General features: G+C 34.3%; 3 protein-coding genes across 7 annotated transcripts; all 3 read left to right on the top strand.

Annotated features, from left to right (window-relative positions):
• The first annotated feature begins 2900 nt into the window (after nt 1-2900).
• On the top strand, nt 2901-7979 carry LOC112525324 (proline transporter 1-like). Its single transcript, XM_025135412.1, has 7 exons — nt 2901-3187; nt 4257-4481; nt 4613-4707; nt 5306-5495; nt 5928-6052; nt 6655-6870; nt 7500-7979. The coding sequence occupies exons 1-7, from the start codon at nt 3082-3084 to the stop codon at nt 7875-7877; spliced, it is 1335 nt and encodes a 444-aa protein (XP_024991180.1). The 5' UTR covers nt 2901-3081; the 3' UTR covers nt 7878-7979.
• A 1917-nt stretch (nt 7980-9896) lies between these two features.
• LOC112525501 (syntaxin-81) lies at nt 9897-18974 on the top strand. 4 transcript variants are annotated; one of them, XM_025135655.1, is made up of 9 exons: nt 9897-10133; nt 11358-11560; nt 11960-12073; nt 12290-12373; nt 12458-12562; nt 17918-18058; nt 18131-18388; nt 18461-18592; nt 18784-18974. In XM_025135655.1, the coding sequence occupies exons 3-9, from the start codon at nt 11996-11998 to the stop codon at nt 18925-18927; spliced, it is 942 nt and encodes a 313-aa protein (XP_024991423.1). In that variant the 5' UTR covers nt 9897-10133; nt 11358-11560; nt 11960-11995; the 3' UTR covers nt 18928-18974. The 4 variants fall into 4 exon arrangements, with proteins under 4 accessions (XP_024991423.1, XP_024991424.1, XP_024991425.1 ...); XM_025135656.1 differs by having other exon boundaries at nt 11405-11560; XM_025135657.1 differs by lacking the exon at nt 11358-11560.
• Nucleotides 18975-19920: 946 nt separating this feature from the next.
• Nucleotides 19921-22050, top strand: LOC112524439 (60S ribosomal protein L35a-1-like). Of its 2 annotated transcripts, none has more exons than XM_025134251.1 (5): nt 19921-20031; nt 20107-20142; nt 20251-20479; nt 20569-20611; nt 21790-22050. In XM_025134251.1, exons 1-4 carry the CDS (start codon nt 20000-20002, stop codon nt 20608-20610), a joined length of 339 nt encoding a protein of 112 aa, XP_024990019.1. In that variant the 5' UTR covers nt 19921-19999; the 3' UTR covers nt 20611; nt 21790-22050. The 2 variants fall into 2 exon arrangements, with proteins under 2 accessions (XP_024990019.1, XP_024990018.1); XM_025134250.1 differs by having other exon boundaries at nt 21842-22050.
• The last annotated feature ends 3093 nt before the right edge of the window (nt 22051-25143 follow it).

Consider the following 25143-nt stretch of genomic DNA (forward strand, 5'->3'; position numbering starts at 1 on the left):
ATATATATATATATATTTTAAAAGGATTCTGCAAAGCATATTGTGACAATTTGAATAAATGAGGTATTTGGGTTAAGTCGTCTCCGATTTTAACCATTTTTGTGATTCAATGTAATAATAATATCACATTAATTAATATTAAAAAAAATATAATCTTAATATAATAATAATAATAATGTTACTTAATAATACAATAACAATATTTTTTAAGGTTATAATAACAAATAAAAACATCTTCAACAATTTTTCTAAAATAAAAATAAAAATGAGTTTTTGTTTTTTAAAATGGTTCAACGGTTTTTCTATCTTGTTTTTAAAAATAGAGAATTATAGAAAAAACTCTCAATACAGAGAATTATCTAAAACTTGATATTGGAAGAGAAAAATGATCATTTTATACAATTATATTAATGAGATTGATTTATTATTTTTTTATTATTTTTTTTCTAAAAAGTGTATTGTGATGATAAATTAGAGCATATTATATAATATAATTTATGTTAAAATCTCTATAATAGATTATTTGTTAAAAATGAATATACTTTTTTTAGAAATTTTATGTTTTGATCCTCCGTGTTAGAGCTAGGGGTGCTCAAAAACCTGACCAATCCGATCAACCCAACCCAACCCAATGCGAAATAACCCAACCCGATGTCTAATCCAGGGACGGACCCAGAAAAATTTTCAAACAGTGGCACCATATAATTAATATGATATATAGGGCTGTAAATGAACAGAACGAACACGAACGGAGGCTTGTTCATGTTCATTCGTTTAACTTAACCGAACAAACGAACGAACACGAACGATAAACAAACGAAAAATCATTGTGTTCGTGTTCGTTCTTTTAGAAATCTGGTGTGTTTGTGTTCATTTATGTTCGTTCGTTAACATGCTAAACGAACGTAGAGAAACGAACATAAACAAACGGGCTAAAAGAACATAAACGAACGGGCTAAACGAACATACATAAATATTATTTGAATTCAAATTAAATAAACAAAAGATTATACATTAAATTTAGTGCATAAACGAACGTAAGCGAATGGTAAATGAACGAAAGTTCACGAACATAAATGAACGAATGTGACTTTTGTTCATGTTCGTTCGTTTAACTAAACGAACAAAAAAATTTGTGCATGTCCGTTCAATTATTAAGTAAACGAACATCGCGGCGAACGGTTCACTGAACGTTCGGTTCATTTACAGCCCTAATAATATAATCTACATCTAAAAAATAATTACAAAAAATATGGTTTTTATAAGACCAATAAACAACTCATAAACTTGTACCCAACACGTCTTCATCTTTTGAAAAATGTCAATATATACCCAAAAATAATTATAAAAAGTATGGTTTTTATAGAATTGAGGAAAATACGATAGCACCATTCACAAACCTAAATTTTTTAGTTGCACTATTTGGATTTCAGGAAAATACGGTAGCACCTTCTAAAACGATACGGTAGCACCATTCACAAACCTAAATTTTTTACCCTTTCGGCGGAGAAATAATATGGTGGCACGTGCCACCCATACCACTTAGGTAGGTCCGCCTATGGTCTAATCGAGTTGTAAAATTGTCAAAACGTGTGTATTGGATCGATATTTTAGAACCCAACCCAACCCTATGAACCCGATATCCTTTTATTTCTTTGATTTAATATGATTGATGAATTTATATTAATATATACATTAAACAATTAACTATCATGTATGCTTTTCATATACACATATTTTCAATCTATTCATATATTTATATAACTCATTCAGTAACTGTGAACATATATATGTAAATTGAGAAAATTAACTGAATATGATATACGTATGAAATATGAATAAGTTGTATCAAATGGTTGATGATGAAAAAAAATTATGAGTAGAGAAATAACATATTCAAGGTTAGAAGAATATTTTAATATACCAAGTATCAACCTGACCAACCTGTACGGGTTGGGTTGGGTTAAGATTTTTCCAAAACGCAAGCATTGGGTTGGTTTTTTCAAATGTACTCAACCCGATCAACCTAACTCATGAGCACCCTAGTTAGAGCATCCACACCAAGTTGAGTAAAAGACTTGAACAAAATAAAAATATGTAAAAAAAGTAATGATGCAAGTTGTTAAAATATTTAATATTAGGTTCATTTCGAAGGTATTAACGAGACGATTATAATGATGTAACTTGTTAAAATTAAAATGTATTTTTAATGTATTTTAGTTAATATACAATTATGTATATTAATGTGGTAAGAATGTAACAAAAAATAAAAAAAGAGGGGACACACCATAAATTAAATAATTAACTACAAGGGTATAAAATATAAGTATTAAAAATATTTTTTTGTAATATATATTATATAATAATATAATTAAATAAAAAAATATTTAATATTAGACTCATTTCTAAGGTATTAACAAGACGATAATAATGGTTTACCTTCTTAAAATTAAAAAAGAGGGGGTTGTTTAAAATTTCTGTTTTCTTTTGCCCCATAAATCAACATGGTCTGAACTGCGGGGGCAGAAAAGACAACCGTTGAATTTGGCAACCAATCGCCATAGTTTTATTATGCATACATCAACGACTTTTTCTGGATCCAGTTCTCTCTCAAATTGATTCTTATTTATTACTACTATTATTATTATCTTCCGCCATTAAAACACCACACCCAAGAAAAGGTCATAGATCCCCTGAATCTGTTGTTGTATATATCTATCTTATTTTAATTTCCATATATACGAATTATTCTACTGTGTGTTTTTCCCGCAGTTCTTTTTGGGGGCTTAATCCAAACCCTCATCTTTCCAATTTGCGATACTTAATTTGAATAAGTCTTTGGAAATCCGTTGAATTTTTGAAGCATTCACACACACGCAGTGTATCTCTGTGTGTGTGTGTGTGTGTGAGAGAGAGAGAGAGAGAGAGAGAGAGAGAGAGAGGAGGGGGGAATATATACATTTAGATTCATATAAATACGCATCACTGGCTTATAGGGTAAACTTAGTGGTTTCGGAAGAGGAAGATAGACTATATCTCTTGTCAAGAGAAGAAGAACCTGGAGATTCTTCTGTAGTTGCAATGGAGAGCCAGCGGGACGGTGACGTTTCGACTCGCCCCACGAAGGTCTACTCCGATGATCAATTAGCCATTGAAATTCCTGAAACTGCTCATCAGATTAGCAGCGGTTAGTTTGTTTTCCTGATTTCAATCTGTTAATGGTAGTATACACGGGTTGAATTTCTATTTTTTGTTCATTAGTTTATCATCTTTCTTTCAAAACGAACTGCCGTATGATTTTAGATTTCAAATATATACAGTTCTTACGTTAATTTACAAGAATTTTGCAATTTTGTGAGAAATAAACGGATACCAAACTTCAAAAATTATAAGCAAGGTAATAGCCGGTTTTGTAATGGTTATAACATAAATTTTATCAGTTCAGTACTTGATAGAACTTGGTTCTGAATTTGTAAATCAAGTTTGTATTCCCCTTTTTCTGTGACTATGTAAGGTTTTGTTTCGGAAAATTTAATCATGGCTGTGGTCTGTGATAGAAAGCATGTGTCTGCTAGATTTGGACCATTTCTCCGCTTTATAAGTTGGAACGGAACGGACCTGACCTATGGGGAAATCTATAATTGTCTAGCCCCTCTGAAGATGACAATTTGTGCCCGTCTAGCCTCTAATGAACAGACATGTCAGAGTCCGAAATCAGCTAGATTTGGACTATTTCTCTTAAATGTTGGAACTTTCTCTCTCCTCAACGGATCTTTTATAGAGCAATTTGATAAAGTTCCACATATTCTCGCTGAAAGGAAGCTTTATGTTGTTTTGGGAACAACAACTCCATCCCATGAAAATTACAAAAAATCATGTGGGTTTCCTATGAAAATTCCAAAGTTTTTCGTTTCGGTAATTTTTTTCAATCTAAGATTACATATTTGTCCATAGTCGACATTAAGGACTATTTATGTTAATTGATTTTGGTCCATAAAATTTGTAGATAATTGATTAATGGTCAAGCAGTTTCACTAAATTACATGTTAGTCAAATGTTGTAACTTTCATGGGAAGCATAGTAAGAGGGATTTTTAAACTTTTTTGATTGATATGTATAGGTTGTAATGAATCACTACTTGTTATTTGAACCTTATGGTAATAGTCTGAGGAAACATTGTTTGCTTGTGGTGCTTAAATAGAGTTAATCGAATCGTTCTAAAATGGAGATCTAATTACATGTTTTGATTGATGTAGATTCATGGTTTCAAGTCGGTTTTGTTCTTACGACTGGTATCAACAGTGCTTATGTGCTGGGGTATTCAGGTGCAGTCATGGTTCCTCTTGGTTGGGTAGGTGGAGTTGTCGGTTTACTCTTAGCTACAGCGATATCACTATATGCAAATGCTCTCATTGCAAAGCTTCATGAGTTTGGTGGGAAGAGGCATATCAGATACAGAGACCTTGCAGGATTCATATATGGTAATGACCAATCAATAAAAATAGAGTTCTGCTTACATACATGCGTACATGATACATACACACACATATATCTATATATATAATAGCTACTAAATTTAGAAAAATAATTGAGGCTCTTTGGATAATTGCAGGCCCAAAGGCTTATTCTCTTACATGGGTGTTGCAATACATAAACCTTTTCATGATCAATGTCGGCTATGTCATTTTGGCTGGTCAAGCTCTTAAGGTAACATCAATAGAGACACTATGGGGGTGGTTTTGTTACTCAACTTGTTAAACTTATGTCCATATGTTTTACTCCCTCTATCCTGTGAACAATTGCCCTACTATTTTAAGGTAGAGATCGGGTCTTTTTTACATTTTATCCCCAAGATCCCACCTCTGAGTGGGATATATTGGGCTTGTTTCGTTTGGTTTCCCTCTATCTTTGAACATCACAATACTTTCTTTTTTGGGATATCCAGTGAAAATTGCACAATTCTCTTTTTGGGAAGTTTCCAAGTTACATATGCTTATGTACCCATTATCACCACAACAAAAAGAGTTGGTGGTAATGGTTTGGCCTTGAAGATCCATTTTTTTGTCTTTGTTGAATGGTATTTTAGATATTTGACAAATTGTCACGCTTCCATTGAACTGTGTCAAGGGATAAGAAAGTAGTTAATCACAGCAATTTCATAAAATATGATTTACAGACCCTTGGGTTACTGTTTTATAAAAATATAAGATGTCTTTTTCGGTTGCAATTTTGATTACTCAGTTATAATGTTCTTATGTAGGAAATATATGTGAGATACTTAAAGCCTTTTCGGTTTAATTTGTAGGCTACCTATGTACTCTTCAGGGATGACAATGCCATGAAGCTCCCATATTTTATTGCAATGGCAGGGTTTGCTTGTGGCCTTTTTGCAATTTGTATCCCTCATCTGTCGGCTTTGAGGTTTTGGCTGGGACTTTCAACATTCTTCAGTCTAGTATATATCGTTATAGCATTTTCCCTGTCTCTTCGTGATGGTATGAACTCCTTTTCTTCACTCTAACAGTCCTATTGGTTTAGCCCATTTAATATATTTATATTCATGGATCATATTTACACATTTTAGATGAAATAAAATGTAAAAACAGTATCCTGTCTGTAGTTGGAAGATGCTATCAAAGATCAATTTTTGTTTAGGGGGCATTTGGTTCGATTCAGGGGAATGCTTCACTGCCCGGTATCTGGTAATGGCTATTCCATTATATCAAACCAGACATCATTAATGATTTCTGTTTCCATTTGCCACCCCCTAATCCTATTACCCAAAACCAAGCACCCCCTTACTTTTTCATGTTGATAGAATGTTTTTGCTTCATAAAGTGTGCAAATTTTTTTGGCTATTTTTCACTTCCTGAGTTAAGAATTCGTTTGTTCCGGATTTAAGTAGATATTGTATCTGTTGTTTACAGGAATTAAAGCTCCACCCAGGGACTATGGCATCCCCGGGTCAGACATAAACAAGGTCTTTACAACTATTGGTGCTTCTGCAAGTCTTGTTTTTGCTTTCAACACGGGAATGCTTCCAGAGATACAGGTGAAAGCACGAAATCTTTTTACTGAAATCACACACACTCATCACCTTTGGTGAGGTTTGAATCCTTGACCTCTGGGGTTCTTGACTTAATTAACCGTTTTTTAAATGTACAAAAATAATCCAAAAATACATTTTTTTCAAAAAAAAAACATCTATTTCTCCAATTTTTTCACAAAAGGAGTTCGGGGACCCTATTCTCAAAATCACACATTTAACATGCTAAAGAACGGCCTTGGTTGTTGCTAATAGGACCCGTTGGCTGGTTTTGTGAAATGATGGGAGATTCATGAGGCATTTCATGGAAATGGCCCAAAGCTATTTCACGAATCTCCTCTCATTTCACGAAACCAGCCAAGGAGTCCCATCAGCAACAACTTTTCCAGATTTTTGTGGGCCCTTTCTCCTTTTGTGAAAAAATTGGAGAAATTGGTGGCTCTTTCTGAAAAAATGTATTTTTGGGTTATTTCTGTAATTTCTTTTAAAAAAGGTTAGTTAAGTCAAGAACCTACCTTTGCGCCAATGACCCTCTGGTGAATGATGCTTTTTGTGGTGTGTTATATCCCCTTTGTCTACTTTCTGCTCATAATCTTTTGATCTTTTAGGCAACAGTGAGACAACCGGTTGTTGGGAACATGATGAAAGCTCTCTACTTCCAATTTACAGTAGGAGTTGTGCCGTTATACGCTGTTGCCTTCATGGGTTATTGGGCTTACGGGAATGATGCATCTGCTTATTTGCTCAACAGCGTTAATGGTCCAGTTTGGGTGAAGACATTTGCCAATTTATCTGCCTTTCTTCAAACTGTCATAGCTTTGCATGTAAGATTCTTTCTTCTAACTTCCGTTTATGCATTTAAACACTCTTCAAATGATGAAACTGTGACTGAGTTCCCCAAATGGTTGACTAAGAATACATGGGATATGGGGTTGGGCTGGGGATACAGGAGGGGTGGAGTTCTTTAAAGAAAAAGAGTTTGAAAATATGTAGAAATATAGAGTAAAAAGTTATGGCTGATGATTAAATGCCAGACTTTTGCCTTTGCTGCTATATAGTATATACGCATCATATTGCATATTTGTATGTTATATTATCCATTCCTTAAAAAATCGCAACTTTCATCTTTTGAAAGTTTTGAAGTCAAGTATCTATCTAGATCGTCGTTGTTACAACAAGATTGATACCGATGATTGGAGCCCATAAGATTCCTTTATTTTGTCCATAAGTTTGTAGACGTTTGATAAATAGTCAAACATACAAACGATGTAATTTTTGTAGGACAAGGTATTACGGTTAAACATTCGTCTTGGTCCTCTGAAAATGAGTTTTCAGTTAGGAGCATGACCTTCTAATTTTTTTTAGCTCAACGACTTTTATCAGACCTACCCTTGGTCCAAAACAGGATGCCCTTCCGTTTTACACTAACACGGTTGTAATATGCCCTTTTTAGATTTTTGCAAGTCCAATGTACGAGTATCTGGATACAAAGTACGGGATCAAAGGAAGTGCGTTAGCCGTAAAAAACTTGTCATTCAGAGTGATGATGAGAGGCGGTTACCTAACCATAACCACCTTACTTGCGGCGGCACTGCCATTCATCGGAGATTTCATGAGCCTAACCGGAGCTATCAGTACCTTCCCACTTACATTTATTCTTGCAAACCACATGTATTTGGTGGCTAAGAGGAACAAGCTCACTTCTATGCAGAAGGCATGGCACTGGCTTAATGTGATTTTCTTTGGGTTCATGTCTGTTGCAGCAGCAGTTGCTGCAATGAGGCTTATTGCTGTGGACTCCAAAAATTACAGCATATTTGCTGATATATAATTTGTAGGTTTCATTGTAATTTATTGGGATATCTAAATTGTGTCCCATTTAAAAAACCATATTGAATAACGTTTTAAATGATAATATATACAAGTTTAGTATTTCGAGCATTGTTTGTATATACAAGGTCCGATGATGACATGGACATGTGAAGCATGTTTGGTGGGCCCACATGGATCGATTGTGTTGGTTACTTGCCACAAGATGTGGAATTCTATTAAATTATTCTTCAAAAGTAGCATTGAGGAGAGAATGAATGTTTTAACATATATTTTATAAGAAATGATCCAAGTCTAAGCAGCTGTGAGACTCCAAAACACCACCTCTAATCATGACAAGATGCGTGCAGCGTGCAGATTATCTTGGAGTGTTGAGAGGGGGTTAGACAAGCACATATTCTCCTAGAGTATTGAATATCTCAAAGTGGCAGACCTTGACTTAATACCATGTAAGAATATATGAAATACCGTTAGATTACTTTTTAAAATAGTCATTGGAAGGTGGGGTAGTCCAACATATATTAATGAGAAATGGTCAAAATTTAACCGATCTCAACACGTCCCCTCAAGATGGGCCCAATTTCTTGTAGTGTGGGGAATCCCTAAAATAGATTTTGATACCATTTGAGAATACATGAAACCCCTTTATTCGGTCTACCTGACGAGGGGCTCCAACAAAATCAACTACTAGAAGTTGTAACATGTTTAATATGATGAACGGTGCATGTGTACTAACTTCCATTTCATATGAGCAAAATACATCATGCATCAACAAAATTTGAAATAAGTTGTATTTCTGAAGTTTCGAATCAATTATAATATTTTCTGAAAGCAAAAGCTAACGTTTTTCAAAGCAGAAAGTTGAGATAATTTACTTGATGGTGACACATCATTTCTCATCAGTTTTAACCAACAATCCAACTAGTAGGTAAAACATGACTGTTTTGACAATTTACTATCAGAAAAGTTATCATAGTTGATGCATATCTTGTTTGGTTTATTATTTTATTTCTAAGTTTATTTGATTTGATTTGATTTAATTGAACTCATATTTTATACACATTATGAAAACTATAATTTTAACCTCTCAACTTGCTAAACACTTATCCAGGTAAGTGTGTCGTAAACAACCCCTTATTTGATAAATGCAAGTCATAAACTTAAAGATATATTAGATGTTTGCTTTTATGAAAAACCTCTTATGGTTTACTGATAAGACATTGATACTTTTAGATTGGTTTTTATATGATAAAAAGATAAGAAAAGCCCTCTTACAACCATCCTATTTGATAAGAGGTTAATGAGTTATGTGGTTAGTTTTCTATTAAGCCAGACATGTATAAAATTGTCTGTCTAAATTAATTCATTTGTATATGTTGAGAAGATTTTTGTTTATAAGGTTGTTTCATGGAAGAAAGAAGCGTATTATTTAAGTGGGAGCGACATATTCGAAAAAAATAATTTTTTTATATAAATCTTCTCCTAAAAAGTTAATGAATAGACTACTTTTTATATTATTAAATTACTACCAAATAAGCATACTTGCTGTTTAACAAATTTTTTATTAAGTCTTGTATGAATAAATTTGTCGGTCTGGATAAATGGATGTTGTTTACTTTTTTTTATTTGAATTAACAGTCTGAATAACATAAATGACCGATTTACCCCCAATATTAATTATTTGAACATTAAAATAAAAAATCATAAAGAGGCCGACTATAGGGTGTCTCATCTGAGAAGTAAACAGTGTTTTAAATAAGGGGTATGAGTGTTATTTTTGTGACTGAATATGGACAACACACCATTTCTATCTGTGTGATTAAGCTATATTCTATGCGAATAAACCATAAATAAATAACCCAAATAACTGTACGAATAAACCAGATAGACCAATAAACCTAGTTAACCATGCTACCGAAAAGTCATCCATTGTATAGCTGATCCGGATAAGTTGTAAATTTGAGCCCGTCTAGGTGCCCCTAACACACCTCTTAATTTCTCTCTTACCGTCCTCCTAACCAAATCCATCGGCTCTCAACTCTCAATCGCTCTCCAACTTCATGTTCAATCGATCAATCGGCCACCTCTCTCTAATCGATCCCACATCAATTGCTCAACTATCTTAATCGATCCCAGATCCCAAACACTCCACTCCTCTCTCAATCGGGAAACCTAATCGGTCTCATCTCATGTGATTACAGTACAAATTCAAGAAGAACAACAAGCTCTCAAGGAACCAAAGCAGATTCATTTACTGGTAAGTTTTCCCAATTTTGATTTTTTTAAAGATCAACAGCACTGTTGTAGATGTTTGTATGCGGATCTTTTGTTAAAAATACGTCCTGATGTGATATAATTCAATATTATTTTGGGTGAAACATTGATAATGGTAGAATATGGGGAAACATTGGTTGGATTTAATTCATAAGGACAATGGTACCCATCTTTTGTCGGATGGCAGGGGTTCGACTTCTTGAAGAAGGGTGTAGGTAATTAGACCCATCATAAGAATTAGATGTTTTTTTATGAGCTCTACCACTCAGTATGTTAAGCTGTGCTGTCAACATACTATATATTGATCTTATAAAGTTTATTTCACTATAAGCATGGACATCAAATCATGTAATCTTATTTAATAGTGAAATAAAGAAAATCTACTGGATTGGAACTCAGCTTTATGAACTCTTGAGTATATGAAGAAAACAACTTGCACTTGCTTAAAACTTCCAGTAATATAATGTGGTTGATGAGCATTGTCCGTTTGGTGTATTTGTTCTCTGTGCTTAAGTTCCAACTTCCAAGCCTCATCTTGCAAGATAACAACTATACCATGCAATCTTTATTTGTTGGGTCACATAAGCCTATCACAGGAGAGACTTCAAAGTTTAGCAAATTCAGTTGTGGCAAAGTTTACAAATGAAGATTGATTTTAGTTGCTATGAAACTTCGTTCATATTTTCTCTTGTGTTTGAATCAATTGATGTACTTTGGTAGGATTTGAATGTATTTAGAATTGACTGGTAGATGTAAATTTTGTATTGATATAAATTCAACATTATAATATTCTTAGGGTAAAATGTACATTATACATATTTAGACATTTACCGGTTTACAAAAACAAAAAGTCTTATTGATTCGCTTTCAGACTTTAGCACTAACTTTTATCAATTAGAAGTGAAATAAGACTTCAGACTTCAACACCTCTTAAAAAAAACAGTTATATAATTTACATCTCCCATTGAAATTGAATACATTTCTATGAAGTTACAATGAACCCTTACTGCTACTCTGCTACATATCCATCAAAAACCTCAGAAACTAGGCATCACATTGTATTCACAGGTGGTGCCGGATCTCTTCAAGAAACCTACTAATCTGGTGCCTTTTGACGATTTTTTCATTTCTGCTATCAATTTAGGTCGTCCTGTAGTTTTTTCCTGTCAATTTTGCTTATGAAATGCCTTAACTTCATGTTTTACAGAACTGGTAGTTTGATGAGCCAGTATTCTTTTCCCTTTTCACCTTCAGAACACACGCTCAGAAGTCCCTGTCCACATTTTCGCCTCTCGAATCGCGATATCAGAACCCCCGCAAGTCCCCGTGGCAGTCACCTCCTTGTCCATGTAGCCATATCCTCCTGCTTCCATCCATTTTCTTTGATATTATTCCAGGAAATCAAACAAGGTACATCGATATGTAATCTTTTATCCATCATGCTTCTCCTGTCCATTGTTGCAATCCCCTATTTTTAATATTCTGTGTTAGCAAATAGGATTTGATTTGATTCTTTTGACATGAAATTATTGGTTGGTTCTATTAGAATTGACATTCAAGGTGTTCTAATTGATGGTATGATCATATTATGTGCTTGTTAATTTGTCTATGCCTAGGCAAATTACCATGACGACTTGGTTGAAATTTATCTTTAAAGAATATTGCCAAGATAACCTACTCTAAGAATGTGGACTTTATCTATAAAATATTTACTATGCTTGCAAAATTAATATCTCCTGTCAATATTTCTTAGTCTGTGACCATTGAAAAGGTTGGTACTTCTTTTAACACTATTTCTTTTATCTGAAGAATATTTTTAAGGTGATTTCTGGTGGATGCTAAGACATGGCTAAGATTAGAGATCGGACTGAGGACTTTAAAGATGCTGTCAACAGGGGGGCGTTGTCTTTGGGATTTAACGAGGTTGGTTCTCATTTATAATATTTAACTTGTTTACCAGAGTTCAATATGATTTTGCTCGTTAAGTTATTTTTCTTAAAGTTTGCAGCTTTGAGTTTAGTGATCCTACCTATCTATATACTATTTGAGTTTTTGAGGTGTCTACAGTCGTAATGCCAGATTTATTCTAATGTATTTGATAATAATAATGTATTTCTGATGTATGATCACCGTCAACAGGCCAAAAGGGCAGCTCTGTTGGCATCTTTTATCATGCATAAACCTCGGGAAAGATCACATTTCACGAAGGCTGCGTTGAAGACGGTATACAAATCTTGACTACCATATGCACTTTAGACTATTCTTGATCTACTACTTCATTTTTTGCTATTCTTTATTATTTCTCAGCTAGAGAGCATTGGGACTTTAGAGCAGTTCTTGATAAAGCATAGGAAGGATTATGTAGACCCTCATCGTACCACAGCAGAGGAGAGAGACAGCATTGAGCATGAAGTAAGATCTAATAGCTATCCTGAGTTGAAATATTATATCAATTGATTCTTGAAAAAGAGGAATGATCTTTGATTGGTTCTTCCCAAAGGAATGATCTATTTTATTTGACTGATGGTGCCACCTTAATTTTGGTCTCAAAAATAGATAATTCATAGAGCCATCACGGGTACTTCCCATCAACCAGGAGATCCCTCAATCGAATCGAAAGTTTAATCTACATCTCTCTTCAATTTTGGCGTATAAGATCATAGCTAAGCTGGTTAACAACTATATACAAACAAATTAGTACCAAGTAACTCCCATAAACAACTCCAACTTTTTGCTCCTTTTGTGGTTTTTTTGAAGAAAAACCAAGTAGCTAGATTGTTCCTGTTAGAGGGTTTGCACTCCGAAATGCTAACTTAAACATTTAAGGTGCATTTGCTACGCCGGACAGGACCACACAAAACAGGGATAACTTTTTCACGTTTGGGCACTTTTATGTGGAACAAACAAGAACTAAGTGGAACAAGTGTGTTCCATCCCCACCCCATGGAACAAGGTGGAACATACCTATGTTTTACTAATATAACATCAAAATAAAACTTAATTCTCTTCTAAAACATCAAATACGCCTTCTTCTTTACATTTTGTTCTTTATTTAAATTTTATTTATTGTATTTTATGCTCTTTAAACTTTTACTTTACCGTCCTCAAAATATTATTTTTATACGGTTTTTATATTTTGGTTAGTTTATGTAATTCATTAAATATTAATAATCAAAAATAATATAGAAAAAGTATAAAAAATAAAAGTTGGAAACTGCATAAACTTTTTATTTTGGTGTAATTTTAATCATCTTGACGAAAACTTTCCAATGCTATATTTTGTTATAAAAATATTGTTATATTTTGTTATAAAAATATTTATTTTATTATAATTTAATAAATTACATAAATTAATCAAAATATATAACAACAAAGGCTTGTCAAAAAGCGTTTGTAACTAATCGTCCAACAAGTAATTAATAATCTTGTTAGACATAAAAAAGTAAAGATATGAACAACTCATTAGGAGTAAATTCGTCATTTTGTCTGTTCTGTCTTGTCCAGTTCTGTCTTTGATGCAATATTGAACCGGGATAGTCAATTAGACCCAATTGTTTCTAAGCCCACGACTTGGAAAGTTTATGTTAGACGGCCCAAGGTACATAAAGGGAATTATTTATAAAATAAGGTTGCATGGGGAGAGTGGGGGGCATGTAGAAAATAACCTTTTAGTTAGGCTTTTGAGAAGGGAATTCTTCCCTGGGATCCTTCTGTACCATCTTCTGCATTTTTCCTATATTGTAATCCCTTAGAATTTCCTTATTAATACAAGCTTATCACGTAATTCTTTGATTACGTATCATTGGTCCGACCTGCCGGATCTATGGAGACACACCTACATGCTCATTTGGAAAATCACGAGGAACGGATCCAACAGCTTCATTCGGATGTTCATGGAATTACATCTTCCCTGGAAACCATGAAGGAAGATCTAGCTGAACATAAGGAATTCAAAATGTATATGCTCTCATGGGTGAAACAACAAGAAGGTAAGAATCCGGAAACAAGAGAAGGTTCTCGAACGGACCATGATACTCCTCCACTGTTCAATTTCAATTCAGGGAGATCTAAACTATGTGACAAAGAAGATTAAACTTCCATAATTCTTTGGATTCGATCCTCGTGGTTGGATTGCTAAAGCAGAATTGTATTTCGAATGGGACAACTAACAATCTTCCGATTCGTTTGGCTCAAATCAGCATGTGTGGAGTTGCTCAACACTGGTTTGCAGTGGTAAAGGAAATCCATGGAGAACTGACCTGGGAGCAATTAACTCAGGAGCTATTACAGAGATTCAGTGGTTTGGAGATCCAAAATCCCTATGAACGATTGTCTATAATCAAACAGGTAAATTTAATCCACGATTCCATCGATGATTTTGAGTATTCAGTGGTTTGGAGATCCAAAATCCCTATGAATGATTGTCTACAATCAAACAGGTAAATTCAATCCACGATTCCATCTACAATCCCCCGTTTCCTTTTTAATAATGCCTCATAAACATTGGTAGGGATAGAAATGATATTTGGCCTCATAATGAACCTTTTGTTGGTTCGGGATAGGCGTTCAAGAGAGACATAGTGAGATAATGGATACAACGGTCGTTTAGAGCATTCTCAAGTCCCTTTTCTCTTGGCAATGGGTAGATCATCTTTGGTATCCATGGAAGCATGTTGTGTGTGTAAAGGTGGATTAACTCTTACCGTGTTCTCATTCCCAAGACCTGAGTCGTAGTTTTGGACTTGCGTTGGCGTAGGAACGACCTTTCTTCTTGTATACACTTGAGGAGGATTTAGAGAATTGTTGGAGACATCGACCCTACTTGGGTTTGAATCAAGTTCTTCTGGATCATTAGATGGTTAGGGTTCATTCAGAGGGGTGGATGACTTGGATGCGACTTGTTCCTCCTCTATGGACTTTGATGTGGAATCAACACTACGAGTTGGGAGGTCAAGTTCTTTGAGTGGTTCAAAAGTTTCCCAAGGACTATCTTCCATTATTGAATTCTCCCCCTGAAGAGAGGACTTGGAGAAAAAAGGTTTGTTTTCTTTGAAAGTGACGTCAACAGAGATGTAGAATTTGTGGGATGAGGGATCGTAGCATTTGTACCCTTTTTGAGTGGATGAGTAACCAAGGACGAGGGTCTAGTTTGCTTCTATGTTGGTTATGGATGTGAACAAAGGCAGTGCACCCAACAATCTTGGGTGTGAGACTGAGACCATTTGATGTTCTGAAGTGAGGGTAGAAGTCATCAAGAAGTTCCATGGGATGGGAGTTTTATTTCCCAATGTGCGTGAAGGAAGCCTATTTATCATGTGTGTGGAAGCAATGACAACTTCCCCCCAATAGGATTTAAGAACATTTCCCTGGAAAAGCAATGCTCGGGTAGTGTTAAGTAAATGACCATTTTTCCTTTCAGCTACCCCATTTTGTTGGGGTGTGTTAACACATGAAGAATCATGGATAATGCCTTGTGATTGAAAGTAGGGTGATAAAATTTGGTTGAAATAGTTCTTGGCATTATCGGTCCCAAAACTCTTTATTTTGACCCCAAACTGGTTTTGAATCATTGAGTGGAAGTTGGGTATAACAATGCTAACTTTAGATATGTGTTTAAGGAGGAAGAGCCATGTAACCCGAGTGCAATCATCAATTAGGGATACAAACCAACGAACCCCATACACATTAGGTATGTTAGAAGGTCTCCATATGTCACTATGAATTAACTGGAATGGAAGAGAGCTCCTTTTATTACTCATAGGAAAAGAAACACAAGTATGTTTGGCCAATTCTTAAAAATATCTAATCCTTGAAATAGATGAGGAAACATGACACATTTAAAACTCTAAATGGGTGACCTCGACGCAGGTCAGATTGTATCTTTATTAGATGAACTGAGAAAGGATGAAGGTGGAACGTTGCTTTTCTGGGAAGTTTGAAGATGATAAAGGCCATTCCTTTCCTTAACAAGTCCAATCCTCTTCCTCGAGTCTTGTTCCTAAAAAACACAATATGAAGAAGAAAAAATAGCAAAACATTTAAGATCATGGGTGGTTTTTGGATTGAAACAAGGCTGGCTGACAGTTTTGGTACATGTAAGACATTTTTTAAGACAAGGTTGGGTGTGATATGTATATCTCTAAAGGCTGCAACAGTTGCTAATGAGCCATTGGCTACTGTAATCTTTCGGTTGCTAGGGCATGGAGTGTAATTATGAATTTTTTTTTGAAGAAGATGTCATATGATCAGTGGCACCAGAATCTATCATCCATTAGTCGACAAGAAGGAAAAGGTGGTTTACCTGAAAGAGTTAACGAGCAAGTTCTTGATGACTTTTCCATAGAACCCAAAAAATTCTTTAACCTCTCAATTTCTTCGTTGCTGAACTCTTCTCTTGCTGAATTCTCCTCTGGTTTGGATTGCTCAACAATGTGTGCCTGAGATCTCTGCTGCCTCCATTGAGGCTTTTGTTGCCCCCCATGGGTTCCCCATTCACGACTTTGTTGTCCACAACGGTTTCCCCATTTTCTGCTGGGTGGTTTCCCATTTAATTTCTAGCATTTTTCTTTTGAGTGTCTTGGTTTATTTGCGGTATGCCGGTATGTGCACCAAAGACTATCTCTGTTCTCCTGAGTTTCCTTACCCTGAACTTGGATAGATTTCTCCTTTCTTGTTGATTGGTCCTTGTTGCTAGGGCTGATCCGTCCATGGCTTGTGGTTCAAACATGACATTCCTCCTGCTTTCTTCTATTTTGATCAAAGAGATCACTTCTTCAAGTGATGGTCTGTCTTCTCTGCCAAGTATTTGAATCCCGACTTGATCAAATTTAGGATTTAAACCAGCCAAAAAATCGTAGACTCGGTCTTTTTCAAATATTATAATGATCAAGTTCCTGTCACAGATTTTGAAATATATTTGCATATTCAGTGACAGAATTGTTTCCTTGCCTTGTGGCTGAGGTTTTAACCTTGATCTGGTATACGTGAGCCGCATCACGAGCCTTCGAATAAGTGCGGCGAACAAATTTCCATATCTCTTTTGCAGTGGAGGAACCATGCATGTGTCACTGATCATTGGGTCCATAGATTCCCATAGCCATGACATTATCATGGAATCTTCCTCGTCCCAAGTTCCAAATGTTGGATCATCTACAGCAGGACCTGCTTCAATGAGGTATTTGAGTCTCCCTTTGCCCTTCAGGTATGTTCGGACAAATTGAGACCACTTGCGATAGTTTTTGTCATCGAGTCTATAGGGTGCCCGAATATTCTGCAAATCAACAATTTTTTGGACAAAATTATACTCATCGGAGGATTTAACAATGGTGGTGTCATTATTTGTGGGTTTTGTCATGATGAAGGAAAGGGAATTGCAAAAGAGAATAACAGGGATGTCGTTCAATCAAAGGAAATACAGCAATTAAGGCTGTTCGATCAGAAACGCTTGCAATGATAAAGGTTGCACACTGAGAAGAGCAATTAAGGCTGAAAAAATAGAGCAAGGGTTTTAGATTTCTGAGAGAAACCTAAAGCTCTGATACCATGACAAGAAAGATGAATTTAATAATGATTTTCACACTATCCTTTGATTATACACGGCCCTATATATAGGGTATTTACAAGAGATAAAAGGGAAACTAAATCAATGAAATCAAGGAAAAGATGCAGAAAAGATAACGATAGAGAAGGTAATGATATCCTATAATCATAGAAACTATATTCCGTAATTATATATTTACATTTCGACAATCTACAACTGTTTTGCAGGTTAGCGTATTTGTGAAAGCCTGTAAAGAACAGATTGACATACTGAAAAATAGCATAACTGATGAAGAAGCGAATTCAAAGGGTTGGCTTGGCATCAGGGGTGATGCTAATGCTGATACTATCGCGCACAAACATGGAGTGGTATGTATAATTTTTCCTCGGTATCTATATTTTAAGTGCCAGTTGATTATTTTTCATTTACATTTATGTCAGGTTTTGATCTTAAGTGAAAGGCTTCATTCAGTCACATCACAATTTGATCAACTCCGAGCTGTACGCTTTCAAGATGCTATTAATCGAGCTATGCCTAGGAGAAAACCAAAGCGGGCTCCTGAGAAAACTTCTAATGATGTCTTTCAATCTAGCAACAGTCAGGAGACAAGGGAAGCAGCAAGTTCAGGCGAAATTCAAGCCGAACCCATGAAAGTCCAGCAGCAGCAGCTTTTAGATGATGAAACACGTGCTCTTCAGGTATGTTATCATCAATTGTGTTTTGGAAATCCAAAGTTGTGGTTAACGGTTGTGTGACTTAACTTGGTTCAGGTGGAGTTGTCAAGCCTTCTTGATGCTGCCCGTGACACCGAAACCAAGATGGTAGAGATGTCGGCATTGAATCATCTCATGTCAACGCATGTCTTGCAACAGGCTCAACAAATAGAGTATTTGTATGACCAGGTGAGAAAACTGACTTATTTATGTTAATTCATTTGCTTTTGGATCGTGTGAGAATAGAAGTTAAGGTATCTGGATGAATCCGGTGCATCTCTTCAATTATGATTGATCCAAGGGTGGAGATCGCTTCTCACCATAACTTCCATTCTCACCGAGAGTAAAGCAATGTTAGTAAGTTAATTTGATTGTCGTAGGCGATTGAAGCAACGAAGAATGTAGAGATGGGTAACAAGGAGCTGACCCAAGCCATCCAGCGAAATAGCAGTAGCAGAACATTCCTTTTGCTTTTCTTAATTGTGCTTACTTTTTCTGTTCTTTTTCTCGACTGGTACAGCTGAACTCATTTTCATTCGGATTATCAAAGGAATTGTTGTTTTTTCTTTTTTAATAAAAGAGTCCATGTATTAGATTTGAGTAGCACCATTAAATCAGAGCGAATTAACTAGAATTTGGGACCGTTGGATGTCATTATGTTGTATAAGAGGTGCTAACACTGATGATTTTCGGTGTTTGATGAAGTGAGATAACACCGAAATTAGTGTAACAAACATTCAGCACTTTCCATTTTGCATATAGATTTGGATATCAAGTTATACCCCCCAACACAATGTCGAACAAAATACAGTTAGATATGGATCAAATGAAGATTTATGGGTCGTAGTTATCAAACTCTTACCATGTGTCACTTACCCGTGAGAATGAAAAACACCATGAATCTTACCCGGTGAGAGGTATAACAGGACCAAGAATTTTATCCTGTAAGTATTGAGAAGATTTTTACCAGTTAAAATACAGTTATCGCAATCTATTTTTATGGTAAAAAATGTTACTCGTTAAGGTAAGTGAGAGTGATGACTCTTACTACGGGCAAAAAACTTAGTCGATGAGCATTTAATAAACAGCTTCTTATCTTATTATTTGAATATTTGTTTGTTTATCCGACCACGATTGTATCGTGCATTAGATATTGCATCATTTGACTTCACAAATAATTGTTACGTTATTGGATTTATAAAAATATTATTCGTTTATTTATAAACATTATTAAAAGAATATTATTTAATTAAACTTTTTTAAAATGCTGTAATCATGATAACATATCATTATAATTCTACCACGCATCAAAACTCGAATTTAATTGTGTAAACCGATTTAAACATCTAACATTAAATGGTAAAAAGAGAATTTAAATAGAAAAAATGAGTCAACAATTTCTAAATGGGCCGTAACTTGGATTGGAAGTTGGAAAGCAGTCACCATTGGGCCCAGCAACACTCGTAGGCCCATACCCTAAAATCACCCCATCTGACATTTATCCATATATCTAACATTCACCACGATTGCAACATTAGGGTTTCTAGTCTTCTTCTTCAGCGCAGGCGTCGGCAAGTCTTTGGTGGTGAAGCAAAAATGGTGAAGGGACGCCAAGGAGAACGTGTCAGGTATAATACTTTCCCCCAAAATCTTAACATCCAAATTATCATCTTCAATTCCTAATGTTTGTCTTCTTATTTCAGGCTTTACACCAGAGGAACGGTTCTAGGTTACAAGAGGTACATTTTGGTTCATGATGCATTGGATTTTTATCCGTCGAATTTGTGGTTTGTGTTTTTGAAACGTTGAAAATGGAGGATTTTTACTATTTGAATGGTTTTCATTAGGTCGAAGTCGAACCAGTACCCGAACACATCTTTGGTTCAAATTGAAGGAGTGAACACCAAAGAGGAGGTAGCATGGTACCAAGGGAAACGCATGGCGTACATCTACAAGGCTAAGGTGAAGAGAAATGGATCACACTATCGGTGCATTTGGGGGAAAGTTACTAGGCCTCATGGTAACACCGGTATTGTTCGTGCTAAGTTCAAGTCCAACCTCCCTCCTAAATCCATGGTAATTTTACACTCATAAATGAAAATTTGCAGCATTTTTTGTGTGTTTGGTTGTGGATTTTCTTAGATGTTTTGCTATTTTAATTGCAGGGATCTAGGGTGAGGGTGTTCATGTACCCAAGCAATATCTAAGGTAATGTCTTTATCTATTCATGCTCTTGTTTTTTAGTTTTGCTTTTGAATTAGGAGTTTTTCATGTGCAAATGTTAATGTCGTTCACATAACAATATCAATAGCAGTTTCTACCTTAGGTGAATTTGTAGAGCAGTAGTAGTACAATAAGCCCTTATGTTTAGTAGAGAGATTATGTATTCTACAATGTGCAGGATGTGGAGGCTTAGATGTCCAGGTTTGAAATTTTTTGATGGCTGGACCCTCCTTCTAGGTCCTGTTTGAGATTTTGCATTTGTTGTGACATATATTTTGTGGTAAATTTTCAATTTAAAATACCCATTTGAACATTAGAGGGAATATTAGACATTTGTCCAAGAATGCATACCTTGTACAAAGTTTGGAGTATGTACTTGCATATTTCTTGAATGGATGAAGTTTTACTTGTAATTTGTCTACTTTTGCTGCTTCAAAGTGAACCAAAGAACAACCATTTCTTGGAAGTTCGAAGTTAGAACCATATCATGTATATGCATTTAAAGTATCAATTTCACAATTGGAGGGAATTTTAATTTGAGGGAATTTTAGTCATTTAATAAATATACAAACACTTCCAAAATAGTCTCTGGAGTCATTCTTTCAGTTTTAACCTCCGACGTATGCTTTGCTGCCTCTCTGAGATAGTTGAATCCCATATCTTCTTTTTCGTTTACTAGAAGATAGTCACAATTGTGAGCGAAGGTTGAGATTCAAAAGAAGAATCTTTTCCGTTATAGATAATGGTACCCAGTTGGTCTTGTTTCCAAGGTGGCTTGAACAACCAGGGGTTTTTAGACTTGAAACTATTTATGCACTGTTTGATACGAGTCTTAGAAACATGGATGTTTATGTCTATCTACACATGCCTACAAAAGCAAAACAGAAACCAATATCAATGTTTTAGCGACATGTTTCTTCTAAATTTATGGTGGTAGTTGCGTGAATTTATGGTGGTAGTTGTTTTCACGCATGGATTTGTTTGCATGCAGTACAAGAATCTTTTCCATTTCACTTTGCTTTGAAGTTGATTGGGTAGTTCTTGTGGGGTATATGTCAATTTCATGTTACATTACCTTTTCCTGTGCTCCTAATCATCTAACTATTAGCATGAATAGTCTTATTCGGGCATAATCAGCATGTTTCGCTCTGTATATTCACTAGGAATTTGAAGGATTTAAATCTCACATGGATCTGAATGGATTTTGTGTTGCAGCTTGTAGCCGAGAGAAGAAAAGGAAGGTATGATTGTTGGTTGGTGTTTAAAGGGTTGTTCCTATTATAACAATTTTGTGATACTTAGTTTTGGGTTTGATGGAATATTAGTGGAATTCTGTACTAGAAACCCTTTTTTTTCAAGTGATTTGAATTTATGTTTGATTCAGTAACCATGGTATTTGCTTTATTTTGGTACTTGTTTGAAGCTTCTTTTCCTTTTTGGATTTGTGGCATGTCTTGAAATAGAGACTTTTTATTTGGAATTTGATATTATTAAACAGCTATTGACAAGGAAAGTCTTATTCTGAATGAAGAAAAATTGATTATTTATACAAAATGGATGATGTTTTAGTTGTATTTTATGACCTATGCAGGCATTTTTGAAACGTACTATAGCTTCATTTGATTGTCAATTCTCTTTTACCAAATTGTTCAATGTCTTAAAAAAGTTTTCATGTGATGGACATTGAATTTTATTTTATACTAGTTGTGTATCTGCATAATGAGGCGGGAGTTGTGAATTTTAATGATTTTGAAGTTTCAATTGTTTTATTAGAGAAGATTTAACAATTATATAAGTTATACTTGGTTTTTATATATTAATACAATTTGAATAAATAAGAGTTATGGTTTCAATTACAGTTTATTGATGACAAAAATTGTATGACAGCTTAAAATTCAATATGTTTAAATGACTCCACAAATGTGTTTGATTTACACCAAGAGCAAAGAATCGCGAGAGCGAGACCAAGAGTTATTAAATGGGAGATGAATGAGAAAGTTTTTAATAACTCATGGTGAATATCAGTTTGAATCTCACCTTGGAGGATGGAGAGAAGACAGAGATATGAGATGGTGAAGTCATAAGTGAAATGTATCAAAAGTATTTTGGTGACATGAAAAGAAAATGTAATAATGTGTATTGGTAACTTGTATTATATGTTATTTTAATTGTAGATTAAGAGATTTTAATACTGAATGCATAAAGTAGTAGTATTTAACGTATTATGAGCTGTTTTAGGACTTTTGATAAATATGGTTTATAAAATATTATTAGATTATTTTAGAGTAAACTTCAAATTTTTGGGTATCGAAATTGAGACCACATCTTTCACAAGTATATATGTGGTTTACATTTTGCTTTGCTTTGAAAAATATCTAAAAATTGCATAGATGCAACTCAAAGAACAATACATTTACAATTAAATTGTTAAGAAAAATCAAACTTATTTCCCAAAACTTGATTATCGACAACCTGTATGGTACTTGCTTTTAAGGACATCAATATGAGAGGACATTCTTTTGACGTACTCGGCAACCGAGACTAGTGGAACTCTCGATCAAACCTAAGATCTGTTTTGTATTTAAACAAAGTCATACCACTATCCTGTTAACTGAAATCAGACTTATTAAACACTAAATACATTATTCCTCTATTTTAGATTACAATAAATTTTAATAATTGGGATTCCATGATTTATATGCGAAACATCTCCACTTAAAGAGTTTGTCCACAACTTTTGCTTCGTGTTTCTGAAACAGTTCCTTTTGTTTTTTTATATGTATTTTTGCATTGTTATATAAAAGGTTGGTTTTGGTGAGAAAGAGAGTTAAAGTGAGAAGCGTAAGAATGATTCTTAGCCTTCGATAAATCCTTGTATCAAATACGATTCATGAGTGAGTTTGAATTTAAAGGTGATCAATGGTTCAAATATCTTTTTACGCTTCTCACATTAACTCTTCTCAAACGATTTCGACTATATATCTATATGATTGAGTTCTGGTGATAAGAAAATTATGGTGAGAAGAGTAAGAAGAGATTTTCATTCTTGAATCTTTGGATCAATCCTAATTGAATGTCAATACTAATGAGGTGCATCGAGATGAACCAGATCAATTCCGTTCTAAAGCACAATTCGTGGATGAACATGAAATTAGAAGTGATCAAGGGTTCAGATCTTTTATTATATTTTTCATTATAACTTCTTTCTCACATAATCATTTACCTATATATATGGGTGGTTTATTATGCAACATCTCTAATTGTTACAACTAATACAACTACATCTTAACCATCCAATATCTTCATCAAATGGTGTGTGTGTGTGTATATATATATATATATATATGTTAAAATATATTTTTTCACTTGGATCTAGGATTGTCAATCTTTCGCGATATTAACGAGCTGCTCGAGTCGATCTCGAACATACACTAAAACTCGTTTAAATTAACCGGTCGAGTTCAATAATACCAATGTTGACCTAGCTCATTTGAAAGTTCGACTAAAACTTTAGAGTCAAGCCAAACATGTTCATAAAATCATATAACCAAAGTTTATAAATTATTGACGTCGAACCAATAATCGAGCTAATCAATTTCGAGTTCAAGCCCGTAAATAATATCAAGTTCAACCTCGTACATTGAAAATATATTCGAGCCCTCTTGCCCCACCTTGAAAAACTTATTCAAGCTCAAGTCATGCTCGAACCAGGTAGTTTTTTCAAGTCTAGCTCAAATAACCTACGATTCGACTCGATTCAGTCCCATACTTAATATCTTATAAATTGGGGACTTTTTTTTATAAATAAAAATGATGGTTATTTTAAGTTAATCATAAACCTAATGTTAACTACAAGTTATGGGTAGCTTAGGATTTTTCAAAAGGTACAACACTTTTCTTCAATCACAAGGAAAAACACATTCTTTTGACCTTCATAAATATGCTAAATATTACATATTAATCATAATAATATATTTTACTTTTACTTTTTGTTATATCAATTTTTATTTTTGTCATTTTAGTACCTGGTTTATTCGATATCAGTTGTCTTTTTTTTTCTATCTCTTATTTGTTTAAAGAGTATTTTGGTCATTCAAACACTTGGTTCTTCATTCTTTTATTAAAAACTATAAGAGTACTCACGCAATGCAACGATACGTGTCTCGATTTTAATGTTCTATTTTATTATTTGTCTCTGTTGATGTTATAATACGATTTTATGTGTTTTTAATAAAGCAATAATAATTTTATTTTTGAATAAAATATAAATTTGAAGATATCATACAAATTTAAATATATATATATAGGGTATATTTCTTTTACAAACTTCTGCATTTGTACAACCTTTACAACCCAATTAATTGAGATATTTATAGAAATGATTGAAGTTCATTTATTATGATTTGAATATTTATGGAATATGAATAGAGTTTATTAATTATGATTAATACTTTATATTAGGAAACAATTAATTGATTAAAAATTGAATGGTTGAGATGAGGGTTGTATAGGGTGTA

This window comes from Cynara cardunculus (genome assembly GCF_001531365.2).
Source record: "Cynara cardunculus var. scolymus isolate 2C chromosome LG 13, CcrdV1, whole genome shotgun sequence".
Taxonomy (NCBI): Eukaryota; Viridiplantae; Streptophyta; class Magnoliopsida; order Asterales; family Asteraceae; genus Cynara; species Cynara cardunculus.

What these genes read in the sequence shown, in the direction of transcription:
- LOC112525324 (XM_025135412.1), top strand. Translation starts at nt 3,082, where the DNA reads ATGGAGAGCCAGCGGGACGGTGACGTTTCGACTCGCCCCACGAAGGTC. An exon ending in TGCTCATCAGATTAGCAGCG is followed by an intron (nt 3,188 to 4,256) that starts GTTAGTTTGTTT and finishes TGATTGATGTAG; the next exon opens with ATTCATGGTTTCAAGTCGGT. An exon ending in TGGCTGGTCAAGCTCTTAAG is followed by an intron (nt 4,708 to 5,305) that starts GTAACATCAATA and finishes TTTAATTTGTAG; the next exon opens with GCTACCTATGTACTCTTCAG.
- LOC112525501 (XM_025135655.1), top strand. Translation starts at nt 11,996, where the DNA reads ATGGCTAAGATTAGAGATCGGACTGAGGACTTTAAAGATGCTGTCAAC. An exon ending in ATGAAACACGTGCTCTTCAG is followed by an intron (nt 18,389 to 18,460) that starts GTATGTTATCAT and finishes AACTTGGTTCAG; the next exon opens with GTGGAGTTGTCAAGCCTTCT. An exon ending in TAGAGTATTTGTATGACCAG is followed by an intron (nt 18,593 to 18,783) that starts GTGAGAAAACTG and finishes TGATTGTCGTAG; the next exon opens with GCGATTGAAGCAACGAAGAA.
- LOC112524439 (XM_025134251.1), top strand. Translation starts at nt 20,000, where the DNA reads ATGGTGAAGGGACGCCAAGGAGAACGTGTCAG. An exon ending in ACGGTTCTAGGTTACAAGAG is followed by an intron (nt 20,143 to 20,250) that starts GTACATTTTGGT and finishes GGTTTTCATTAG; the next exon opens with GTCGAAGTCGAACCAGTACC. An exon ending in ACCTCCCTCCTAAATCCATG is followed by an intron (nt 20,480 to 20,568) that starts GTAATTTTACAC and finishes TTTTAATTGCAG; the next exon opens with GGATCTAGGGTGAGGGTGTT.